Here is a 12,370-nt window from a genome sequence, read left to right as displayed (position 1 = left end):
TCCTGTATTTCTTCTTTATCATGTGCAATAATTTGTGTAAACATTTTGTCGTTGTTTACAGCATCAACTAATAAGCAACTGAAAAAAGCTCTGCATTATGAAAAAGGTCAGCCTATAAGTAGCAACCTTAAATGTGTTCCAAAAACTAGTTCTAGATCTAGTTGGATTTCTTTCAAGCAATTTATATGCCTCCAAAGATGAAGTCAGTAGAAGAGGCTTGTAACACCCTGAATTTAGTATGAAAGGGTGGTAAATGGGATCCCACACTAGTTGAGAGGTTGAGATTCTTATCAGTTTATAATGATATTAAAGTACTCCAATTGTAACTTTGACTGGTGGTTTTGGAGTATAAGCCAGCTTTGTTCGTTACAAATTATATCAAAGCCAATATTTATCAGGAATGTGAGACTCAAGCCGTGTTACCTTCAATAGAATGGCTTAGTGAGGATGTTAAGGGTTTTAGGGGGAGAGTGTAATACTCCGGATTGAGTATGAGAAGGTGGTGAATGAGATCGAACATTGCCTAGGAAGAAAACAATTCTTACAGTTTGTAATAATTCCAAGGGGATCCAATTGAAATTCTACAGTTTGGACTTTGCTTAAGTTGTTACAAGACAAATACAAAATCTGCATTCGTCAATAAATTCTCAAAATAAATAAATACATAAATAAATTATGTCTATATTTGAAAACATTATAGGCTGATGGATGTGTAATCAGCTTATACACTAGTTTTTTTTCCTTTTCTCAAATGTTCTCAGTTCAATTAGTTTATTTATTCCTTTCCTTTTTCTTATGAATTTCTTATCATTATCATCTTACTTTCTTTGGAGTAAGTTCTCATAACTTAAACAATAAAATGACAGTAGGGTTGGTAAGAAGTTGATAAGAACCTCTTGGCTATGCCAAACATACCAAGTTATATTACAAACAAAATAGTACAATTAAATTTCCAGGTGAGTTCAAGCATGCCCAAGATCTGTAAGCCAAATGCGATTATAAATGTTGACTAAGTCAATGTATGTGAAAATAAGTTGTTTCACATTAAGGGTTCCCGTGCGCGCCTTGGATGGTGTTCATATCTTTGCAATGCTTCATGAAGATGTTTGGTGGGCCAGTTTTGGTAGCTCGGCAAAGTATTGCATTATTATAGGTCATAAACTATACAAACAAAATACGATTGAAGCTTGGATCTATCTGTTTGTTTTCCTTTTTTATTTTTCTATAGAACTTAGGTATTTCACATTTACGATGATATGACATTTATCAACCCCTCTTCTAAACCAAAAAAAAAAAAAAATGTTAAAAAACATGTTGCCTATTTGACTGATTTGTGGGAAGAAACCAGTCTCTTGTTACTTATCAAAAGAAATTGACTCTTGTTATCTTTGAAAAATGTTTCAAGAGGGATTCCCGAAGTATATAGTGGTAAATAGAGCAAGTCTCAATATAATTTCCAGTACAAGCACTTTGCCCAATATGAAGCTTGTGGCTGATAGTAAAGCACAACTCCCTGTTGAGACTGGAGTTCAGTTGATTCTAGTTGCTTCACGGAGCTGCACCCAGATATGATTGAATGTTCAATTGGCCAAGGATGGTTTTGTTACGCCCGTTCTTGTGGTTGGACTTTGATAAATGGTTTTAGAAAATGAGACGGGAATTACTGAACCTTTCAAAACTTTTTCTCTTTCCTTTTCAGTATATAAAAGATTCTGTTTAAAATTAAAACATGCTTTGTATATTAAAAGAGAGTTCATAGCAGAAATCATTAAATTAAATTAAAAAGTCCTTTTACAAAAATTTACTTTCATACATTACGTAAAAACAAGCCTAGGCTTCTATCACTCTTCCCTTGGGCCATGTCGGTTCTGACGCTTCTTACTCATTTTGTTCATAAGTGAGGGAGGGACATACATAAAAACAAAATGAGCCAAATACTCAGTAAGCATTACTTAATACTGTAAAAATATACTTACATAGGTTTTCATTCATGCATTTGACATTCATCTATATACTTTATATAAAACATTCACTTTCTTGGAAAACATTACAAGGTGGGGTTTTTCTTTGAAAAAAATTTCATTTCTCATAAAACATTTCCTACACCTTGTTCATTCATTCATAAAGAAACTAAATCATTTATAACTTTCAATTAACTCTTTTCGCTTTTCCTCTGGCCGGTACACACTGTTACGCCCCGTGTGTTGGGGTTAGCAGTCTTTTGGACCCGGATTCCACCCGTGGCTACAGGTTGGGAATCCTTTTCAGTCAAGAGTAGCACTACCAGTACTACTTACCCGGCATTGCAATCTGCCTAGTCCATTGGTACCATAATTTTTTCATTCATTCAGTCATGGCCGTTACGTATTTTCATACATTAAAACATTCATTCATTTCCTTTCCTTTCCTTTTATTTATTCCTTTCAGCCCTTTCCTTTTCATTTATTTTCATTCATCAGTTCGTTTCATTTCATAAACATCATTTAAAAGCATTAGCATAAACATAAACATCATTTCATATCATCTTTTAAACATAATTTCATAGCATCATTTAAACTTCATTTCATAGCCTTGTTTGAACATTATATCTTAGCATCGAACATAAATCTCAACATTTCATTTCATGGAAAATAAAGACAATAACTACTACATATAGCATTCATTCATATGCATAAAACTATTACTTTGGGTGCATAAATAGGGGTTGCCAAAGAAGGCCTTTAATATACATTTAAACATTAATACTTAGCATACTTTCATAAAACATCCTTTCATTCTCTTTCATTTCATAAAAGAATATTTTTCATAAAAACTTCTCATTTTCATTTCATTTCATATCATTTAGAAAACTCTATAAGAGTATAAACATAATACTTACTTGGATTCCACGCTATTTTCATTTCATACAGTCCATTCATGTGTGAATCAGATGGCAACCTACATGCATACATAACCTAACATCATTTCCTTTTCAAGTGCATATGTAACTTAAACTTAGAACTTACATAATACTACCATTTACTTATACTTCCTTCACTTAGACATACTTTATTATACAAGTTCATCCTCTATGCTTTCCTTTATCACTTTTCTAAATTCTAAAACCCATAGCTTGGGACCCACGTGAGGTCACCTTTCCAACATGTAGCATTCTACTTAAAGTTTGTATCCTTTAAGGTTAAGACACACTATCACTTTCATCGCACTCTTCCTACTAAGCCATCCATTCCGATGCATAACTTGAACCAACCTAGTTATACATCTCAATCCTAGTCAACACATACATCTCTTCCTCCATTCATGCATAATCTAATTAGCAGTTCATCATAACCCAAACCAAGCATAATACACAATTTTAAGCCAATTCTAAGGCTTAAACATCATGTACTCATACTTAGGACAACTATCCATTATATATGGTAAATTTGTCCGGTACATGTGTCTAACAAATTTACACATATACCTTACCCTCTTTATCACCTAAGATCAACATATAGTCCACTAAAATGCCCGCTTGTGTAAACAAGCTTCATACACACCGATACTAACATCCAACTCAAACCCAACCAACATAACACTTCATACAACCCGTCCAACTACATAGCTTATCCTGACATTTCACATGACATACACAACATACAACCACATCGCCCACTACACAATCCCATCACGTCACATAGTTCACAACCACCTTCTAAATTGCATAGTGATCCATATCTAATCTCGTCACTTCATACGACGCATAACCACAACACCAACTTCACATTTTCAATCCACAACCACGGAACACACCACAACTACACAAACGCCCCAACACTTCACAAAGCACAACCACATCACAACTTCACATCACAGCTTCGCATTCAGTCCCAACACTTCATAACATGCTGCCATCTCACCAACTACATCACAACTGCACAATAATGCCCATCACTTCAAACTACACAGCCACATCACAAACTAGTCCACAGAGCACCGTTCACAGTGATCCCACCACTTCACAATCACAACCACACCACAAACTTCATATTTAATCCCTTCACTTCATATTAATCCCATCACTTCACATTCATAGTCCATAGTTCACAAAACATATTTCAAAATTCACAATGCACCACACAGTACATTCCACAACATCAAATAAGCTTCACAAATATAATAAATTATCGAGGGAAAGAGATAGATATTATACCATGGCAAAGGGCTGAAATTGTTGCATTGCTTGCTATCCGGCAGGATCTCGTGGTGGCGGCTACATACGTGCTAGGAGGGGCTGGGTTGAGGCTTGGTGGTCACTGCCATGACCTTAAAACAAGGGCAGTTTGGGTGGCTGGAGCAAGGATTTGGCGGCTATGGGTGGGTTGTAGTGGCTATTGGACTACAGAGGGAAGGTTTGTGGGATGGCCGCTTGGCCATGGACGGTGGTGGGAGAGAGCTAGAGAGGTTGGCTTATGGGAGTGGAGGGGAAGGAAGGTGGAGGTTGCGTGGAAGGGCTTCGTGATTCAGGTATGGTGGAGGCTCATCCCTAGCTGGGCTGAGATCTAGGTAGAGCTATGGTGGCGGTGGGCAGCTACAGAGAGAGGAAGAGAGGTAGAGGGCCTGCCAGAGGCATTGGGGCTAGATGTGGGTTGCTCGGCATGAAAAATGAGAGAGAAAGAGGGATTACTTGAGACACACGGTGTCGCGCCGTGGATGGTGGCGGCGGAGCCCTAATCTAGAGGGTGGCAAAGAAGAGAACAAAAGAAGGGAGAAGAGATCCACAGAGAAGAGAAAAGGAAGGAGTGGATTGAGATAAACTCAGCCGGTGTGGCACTCTGAGCGCCTTCTGAGTGAAGACTGACTTAATAATGGTGTGTAAAAAGCCAATGAGCTTATTTGTGGTAGCGAGGAGAAGAAAGAGTCGAGCAGGTGGGTAGGAGGGGGGGGTGTGTGACGGTGTAGGGGGGTGAGAGAGAGAAGAGAGGAAATTAGGGATTTAGGGTTTTAATCCTAGCCCTACATCTAGGGGTCCCTAACCTAGATCTAACAGTGGGGATTAAACTAAGAGGAATAAAAGAGGATAGAAAATAAATGGAAGGTAAATATATTGAGTATTAAAACCAAACTGTTTATTCTTGATCTGAAAATAATATTCTTGTTCATAAAATAAAATGATGAATTTAATAAATATTTGTAAGAGAAATAAAAGCATCTAAATAAATAGAGTTTTTAACATAAAGTAAAATAATGAATATTAAATAATATTCCTAAAGAAATAAAATCATTTAAATAAAATGATTTGCTAAAATTATATTATTTCTGGGGCTCCAAAATATATATAGAGCTTACTTTAAAAATAGGTTTGGTTCAATAATACTAAAAATACCCCATTTAAAATAATTTTGGACATTTAAAATATTTTGAAGATTTTAAAATACTCGGCTCGATTTAGAAATCATCTGCTAAATTTAAAACACAGATTCGAAATTTAAAACGCAATGGCAAGACTCGTGACCAATCGAGAGAAAAAGGAGCTGTTGGTCACAGTTTTAGACTTGAACACTGTGTTAAGTGGTTAAGTCATTTTTAGGTAGAAATTTAATTTCTATGATTTCTAGTGCAACATCATTGGATTTGATGGAGATTTAATCTTGCAGATTTGATGGAGCTGCAGTGGAACCTCGAAAGGGGATAAGAAGTGGTCATGTACCTGGCAGCAAGTGCATTCCTTTTGCCCAGGTGAAAGATCAAGTTGTTGGATGATTTCTATCGTATTGTGATGATGTGAAGAAACACGCATAGCCTTCCCAACTGTTACATTGAATCCGATTGTTTTTTTTTCCAGATTGCATTTGCATTTAGCTTTATTTCAAATGTTGTACAAATTATGATTGTCATGGTTTAGGTTCTTTCTCAATATTTTCCTGCCTTTTTAAGTCTAAATAAATTTCATGACTTATAATAGAAACAATGGGTTGGATTTAGGTAGGTTTAAGTACGTAGTCTGCAAACTGTCAAGTGGTTCCACTTCTGGTTTACATGTAACTTTTTGTGATCACTGTTTTGGATGAAAAAAGGCATAAGTTGTAAAGGTCTCACTGCATTATGTTTATTGACATCAAGTAGATATTTTAGATTTCTTTTAGTTTTATCATCTCAGTTTTTAAAAGTATTTCAATAGCTATGTTACATGTTATTTCACTCGAATTTATTGTAGTTCTTGGGAAATAAGACGATCTTGGTGATTCAGGAATTTGAAAAGGCTATGCTGTATGAATATAAATGTAAAGAATAAACTGAAAAATGAACTTTTAGGGATTGTGTGACTTATAATTTTTATCTCTCTGCTTAAAATATGAGATGCAATCAGTGACAAAGCGAGAATCTAATGTGTGTGTGTGCGCGCGCGCGTGTATAACAACTTATCAAATATATATATATTTATATATATATATATCTAATCGTTGATCCAAGATATGAAAAAAATCTGTTATGTAGTTCCAAAAGTTCCACATAACAGTTCATGCCACAGAGAGCAGTAATTGAGAAATTTTTTAAAAACCTAACAAGACCATTACACGAGAGAATATATAAGGATTTCTCCCTTCCCTCAAATTCCAACATTGTAGATATTGGGATCTGGATTGGCAATACAGATTTTGTTAAAACATTAGCAGTGGCTAATGGAAACTGGCATAATGTTTTTTCATGAGTTCCAGAAAATTACTTGATAAAGCCTGACTGGGTAACATCGACTGTGTGGAATGATACATGTTGGACCCATAAAAATAAGGGTTTTATGAAGAAGTTGTTATGCCTTTTCCTGTATGGCTTGGTTCACTTGATCCAAAAGAAATTGACATCTATTCCATGATATTTGATTTTGATGGACGTGCATGGTGTTTCTTTGTAGTTGTTGGACGCTTCACAGTCACTCTTACCTGCAGATGAGCTGAAGAGACGATTTGATCAAGAAGGTAAGGATATATTTTTTTAAAGAAATTTTTAGGTCATTTCTATTCTCGTGACAGTTTTATGTCTCATTGTAAGTGTTAAATACCTGACTGAACTTGACTTGAAAACTAATTCTGCATATTCCCTGTGTATTTGGGTAGCACCCTTTTTGGTGATTAATAAAGTTTAAATTACTTATCTTAAAAGAAAATAAAGCTAATTCGATTTAAATATTAATACTCTGTATGAGTAAACTAAATGCAGAATAAATACAAAAACTGTGGGATTAGCCATGAGACACATGTAAAACTCACCACAGTATGAATGCCTGTATACATAAATATTACACACGCACAAACACACACACTTGAAAACAGACACAAGCATACATGAATGTATCTGAATATGCCTTTGAGACTGTGCTTGTAGAGTGCCACATGCAAAGCATTGTGGGTATTTCAGCTACGTACATTGTTGTTTTTAGGAATTCATAATTGAAAGCAAACATATGGAATTTAAAATGAATAGTTAATGGACAGGAAGGGAAAAGATTATTACATTGCTTTGTTTTCTTTTGAGGTATTCAAGGAGTGGAAAGGAATCTGATTAGATTGATGATTACTATTATACCTTATTTAAAAAGTTCAAAGAGTTTTATTTTGTTGATAGAAAGGTAATTCCATTTTCTAGGGTTCCACCCAAAAGTGGGAAAAATCTAGATGGTGGCTTTGGAGGAATGCTATTGAAAGCACTGTTCCATTCCTTTCCTGGAGGGCATTACAATGCTGGAATGGTGTGTTCTAGGGGTGGGCAGCAGGTCAACTGGACCCGCTCTGCCCGCCACATCAACCTCTCCTGCTAGGGGACAGGCAGGCAACCCGTCTGCCCCGGATACGAGTGCGGGCAAATAGTAAAGATTAAAGCCCTAGTGGTTGGGCAGCAGGTGGACTACCCACATGGGTATATATTGAAAAAACCCTATAATTCTCATATCCCTCATAAAGTTTAAGCAGCCGACCCCCCTTCTCCTTCTCTCTCTTCTCTTCTCCTCCTCCTGCTCCTCCTCCTTCATCTCCTCTTCTTTTTCTCCACCTCTTCTTCACGTCACACCCATACCCAGGGTGTGGCCGTGGGTCTCTGTATAAAGACCCAGTTGTGGGTCAGATGAATTTTTTTTTTCTTGCATTTTTCTTTAGATCTTCACATTTTTTTGGTTGGATTTGTGTATATATTTTGGGTTATATGGACTTGGGTTTTGGATTTGTAGGTTTAGAGTTATGAATGGGTTTTTGATTTGGGGTTTGGAGTTATGAATGGCTGAGGCCAGACAGTGGGATGGCAAAATCTGCCCACCTGTGAGGTGGGGGCTGACAGTCTGGAACTTAGGGCGGGGCTGGGGGAGGGGTGCTCCCCACCTGTATAGGGCGGGTAGCACCCCCAGTGCATTCCCTCTCCAACTCTAATGGGGACATATAGTCAAGCTGGCTAGCAGACCCCTATTTTTTAACCAAGAAAGAGTAATGCATTTGTCCGGTAAAAATGTCCTCTCTTTTACACTTACCCGAAATGATACGCAATATAATTCATCATTTTAGTATGTGTTTATCCCTTATGTTATCTTTCTTTTGTGTTTGCTAGTTTATGATTATGAAGGCTTTTATTTTTGTGGCCAACAAGTCTGCACTTCCCATCATTCACGTCTCTTGAAGTATTCCTTAAGTTGTAATTCTTCTTCCGAAGATTTTTACATTCCTTTTCCACCATATGATTGCTACCCAAGGTAGTTTAGAAATTATAGGTCTGAATACTAAGGCACTCACTTTGTATTCTTAATTTCTTGGAAATGTCTTGGAAGTGGTGAATTATCTAGGCTCCAATGATAATTCCTTAGTCACGGTTCTTTTTTAGCCATGAGAGTCATTGCCTGATGACTACAAGTATATACACAAACCAATAGAGAGAACACTTGAGTTGTTTCAACAATGTACTTGACCTCTTCCATTTCATATCAGGCCTTCAGATTGTAATTCAATATCTATAACAAAAAGATATGTGACTAGGAAAATCTTTATTTAGAATTGGAAGTGGTGAATTATCTAGGCTCCAATGATAATTCCTTAGTCACGGTTCTTTTTTAGCCATGAGAGTCATTGCCTGATGACTACAAGTATATACACAAACCAATAGAGAGAACACTTGAGTTGTTTCAACAATGTACTTGACCTCTTCCATTTCATATCAGGCCTTCAGATTGTAATTCAATATCTATAACAAAAAGATATGTGACTAGGAAAATCTTTATTTAGAAGATTAGAAATTCTACATTTTAGTAAATGTTTGTTGTGTTTCATTGAAATCCAATAATTTTTTTTTTTTTGATCGGTAATTTCATTGAAATCCAATATTAAGAGTGGTGAATCGAATGATGGAGTTTAATATGGTTTGTGATTCCAAGAATAACTTAAGGCCATGTTTTTCTTTGAATATCCACCTAGCTTTTTTCTATAGTTTGCTTATGATTAGTTATAATAATGCTATGTTTGTGTTTCCATGGTAGAGTAGAGGTCAATTGGCCATACTTTTGTTCAGCTGGATTGTTATATGACAATACTAATAAACTAAATTCTAATGCAGGCATCTCTTTGGAAAGCCCTGTGGTAACTTCATGTGGCACTGGAGTAACTGCATGCATCCTTGCCTTGGTCTCTCTCTCTCTCTCTCTCTCTCTCTCACTCACTTATAATGTCTTATATTTGCTTCTTGTGTAGTTGGAGGGGACTTTGGCAATTTGTTTTTGTTAGACTTGTGGAGGAGAGGAAAAGATGTCCCTTCCTTTGGGGCATTTGGGTATATAGGTTATAATTTCGTCTTGTTTCCATTCAGTTAGTTGAAACAAACCAAGAGGATATATAGATTAAGATGATTGGATGCCTACAGGCCTAGTTTTCTGTTGGGAATTCATTATATTGGCAACAAAAAAACCTTGAGGATGGAAAACTTCTTATGCTTTATGTTTTTCAGGGTCTCCACCGACTCGGGAAGCCTGATGTTGCAGTCTATGATGGATCTTGGACTGAGTGGGGAGCACATCCTAATACACCTGTCGACACTTCCTAAATGTTTATGCAACATAAACATGAGTTACTCGGACAATGAGGAAAGTGGTTGTATTAATAACAGTTAAAAATATCATTTGCAGTTTTGTGTTTGTTTCTAAAATCTCATCATGTGATGTTGAATTGGAAAAGTGATCATTTATGGGGAGCCCAAGAAACAAGACATGGGGGAAGAGACATTATGTACATTGGGGTGGCATTCTCAGGTTTCATATTTTGTTGATCAAACATAAATAATCAGCAGGCATGCTCTTCTTTTAAGAATCCACCTCCTACTTACTAGCCAGCTCCTTTGGCACTATGCCCTTAGCTTCTCTTGAGAAAAATTGTAGAGGTTTGGTTTTATTGTTTTAGATGTTGGACCCAATTCAAACTTTTGAATAAGAAATTTGTCATAAATTTTGCCATTTCAGTGTATAATGCCATACGAAGTTGGGCTGAGAATTTGATGCGGAAGGAGGAGAAACTTGATATGTAAATTTTCATGGATTATGAATAATATATCAAAATAAATTTCATGAAAACATAGTTTTTTGGTCCAAGTTTGCTAGAATTTTTAGCAATTCAGTCAGATTCATGAAATCTGGGCCTTCGAATGAATCAAGGATTAAAAAAGCCAGAATCATCCTTCCTACTAGATTTATTTGACAACAATAAATTTCAGTTTTGATTTCAATTAAATTAGGGTTCATCAGCATAAACAATCAACTGACTGGGGAAGGTCACAATTATTCATTTTTTCAATCAATTTTTAATGGTAAATGTTCAGGTTGTGATCCTTACCGTCTTTGAAATAGGGGTGAGCACTGACTTAGTCGGAGTCGGATTCCCTTAAATTTGACTCTGACTTGTTGGAGCGGAGTCAGATTTGGGCTTTCAGCTTTGGGCTTCTTTTTTATTTAGTTTCGTATTTTTTGTGAGCTTTCAAATTTCAAATTTTTGAAAAAATTAAAATTAAAATGTTCACTGCTAATTTACTTATATACTAATATTTAACTTATTTTTATATTAGACTTATACTATAGTGTTACATGTTATTATATTATACTAGTGTCTAACTTATTTATAACTTATTTCTAGTGTCTAACTACATATTATTATACTTTAGTAAATTGGTATTATGTGTTATTAACTTATTATACTAGACTTATTAGTTATTTCTATACTAATGTTTAATTTATTTCTATACAAAACTTATAGTATAGTGTCTAATTACATGTTATTATACATTAGTATTACAAGTTATTATACTAATGTCTAACTTATTTCTAACTTAATTATATACTAGACTTTCTAGTATCTAATTACATGTTATTATACTTTAGTAAATTAGTATGTGTTATTAACTTATTATACTAGAACATCGATATGTACAGGTTGAAAGTAGTGAGACGCAAAACCTCTCCCTTCCGACAAAAAACCCCCTAGCTCGTCCAAACCCCCAGATCTATTGAAAGGGGGTAGGAGCTTCGGCTCCTCGCCACCTCCCCCATGCCCTCTTTCTTTTCTCTGTCTATTTAACTTCTGTATAGTGTTTTTGTTTTATTTTGTGTTTTTAGGCCGAATAAAGGAGGATCGTCGTTCGAGTCTTTCCGGCCACCACATCTCTACATGCGCCCCACCAGTATGACGCCCAGCCACCGATCTTCAAGACCTCCAAATCTGGCGTCCATTGAAGTGGCGCGTAGTCCGCACGCGCGGGACGAAATTTCGGACAGCGTTGGCATGTGGCCTTCACGTGCCACCTAGGAGCCCTCTCCCGACACCACACTTGGTTGCTGTGGAACCTCTGACTCCGGGTCTTCCAAGTTTGACCGTCTGCTTTCCTCCCAGCGTGAACAGTTTCTGCATGAAACAATGCCGACTATTGTGTACTGTTCATCCGTTTCGTATTTTTTGTTCTGTTTTTTTTTTTGTTTCGTTTCTTTGTTGTTGTCCATTTCAGTGTTTTGTAGTTGTCTTGTTTCTGATGTTGATGTTGGTGTTGCTTTTGTTGACCCGAGTGAGGTTTGGGCCTTTAGATCGGACGTAATCCGGGGCAAGGCTTTCGAGAGTGTTGGGCGATGCCACGGCCGATGGTTATACGGCCGAGCTGTTGTGGTCCGTATGTACGCTGGGTGCTCGTTCCACCAGAGCTCGAGATGACGATGCTTGCGGTGGGCGTGATGTCTGGGGTCTCACCAAAGCTTGTGGTCTTGTAGTAGTTAATGTGGTTATTTGTAGTTGTTTGTTAGTTTAGTTTTAATAAAATAGGAATAGGCTATAGGATTTGATGTCCATAGCAGTGTCCCGTACTCTTCTTTCCTGGGAGGATAGAGAGA

At 36.6% G+C, this 12,370-nt stretch overlaps 1 protein-coding gene across 2 annotated transcripts in view; it reads left to right on the top strand.

Moving 5' to 3' along the window:
- The window catches only part of LOC109000385 (thiosulfate/3-mercaptopyruvate sulfurtransferase 1, mitochondrial-like), a 31,151-nt gene extending 20,695 nt beyond the window's left edge, over positions 1-10,456 (top strand). For both annotated transcript variants that reach the window (XM_018977236.2, XM_018977237.2), the window contains exons 9-12: positions 5,637-5,718; positions 6,893-6,956; positions 9,568-9,635; positions 9,955-10,456. In XM_018977236.2, coding sequence (XP_018832781.1) covers positions 5,637-5,718; positions 6,893-6,956; positions 9,568-9,635; positions 9,955-10,050 — 310 coding nt within the window. In that variant the 3' untranslated portion in view covers positions 10,051-10,456. The remainder of the gene's footprint in view (positions 1-5,636; positions 5,719-6,892; positions 6,957-9,567; positions 9,636-9,954) is intronic.
- The last annotated feature ends 1,914 nt before the right edge of the window (positions 10,457-12,370 follow it).

The sequence above is a fragment of the Juglans regia genome, chromosome 2 (assembly GCF_001411555.2).
Source record: "Juglans regia cultivar Chandler chromosome 2, Walnut 2.0, whole genome shotgun sequence".
Taxonomy (NCBI): domain Eukaryota; kingdom Viridiplantae; phylum Streptophyta; class Magnoliopsida; order Fagales; family Juglandaceae; genus Juglans; species Juglans regia.
Note: the sequence above shows the minus strand (reverse complement) of the source record. Positions and strands in the feature narration are given on the sequence as shown.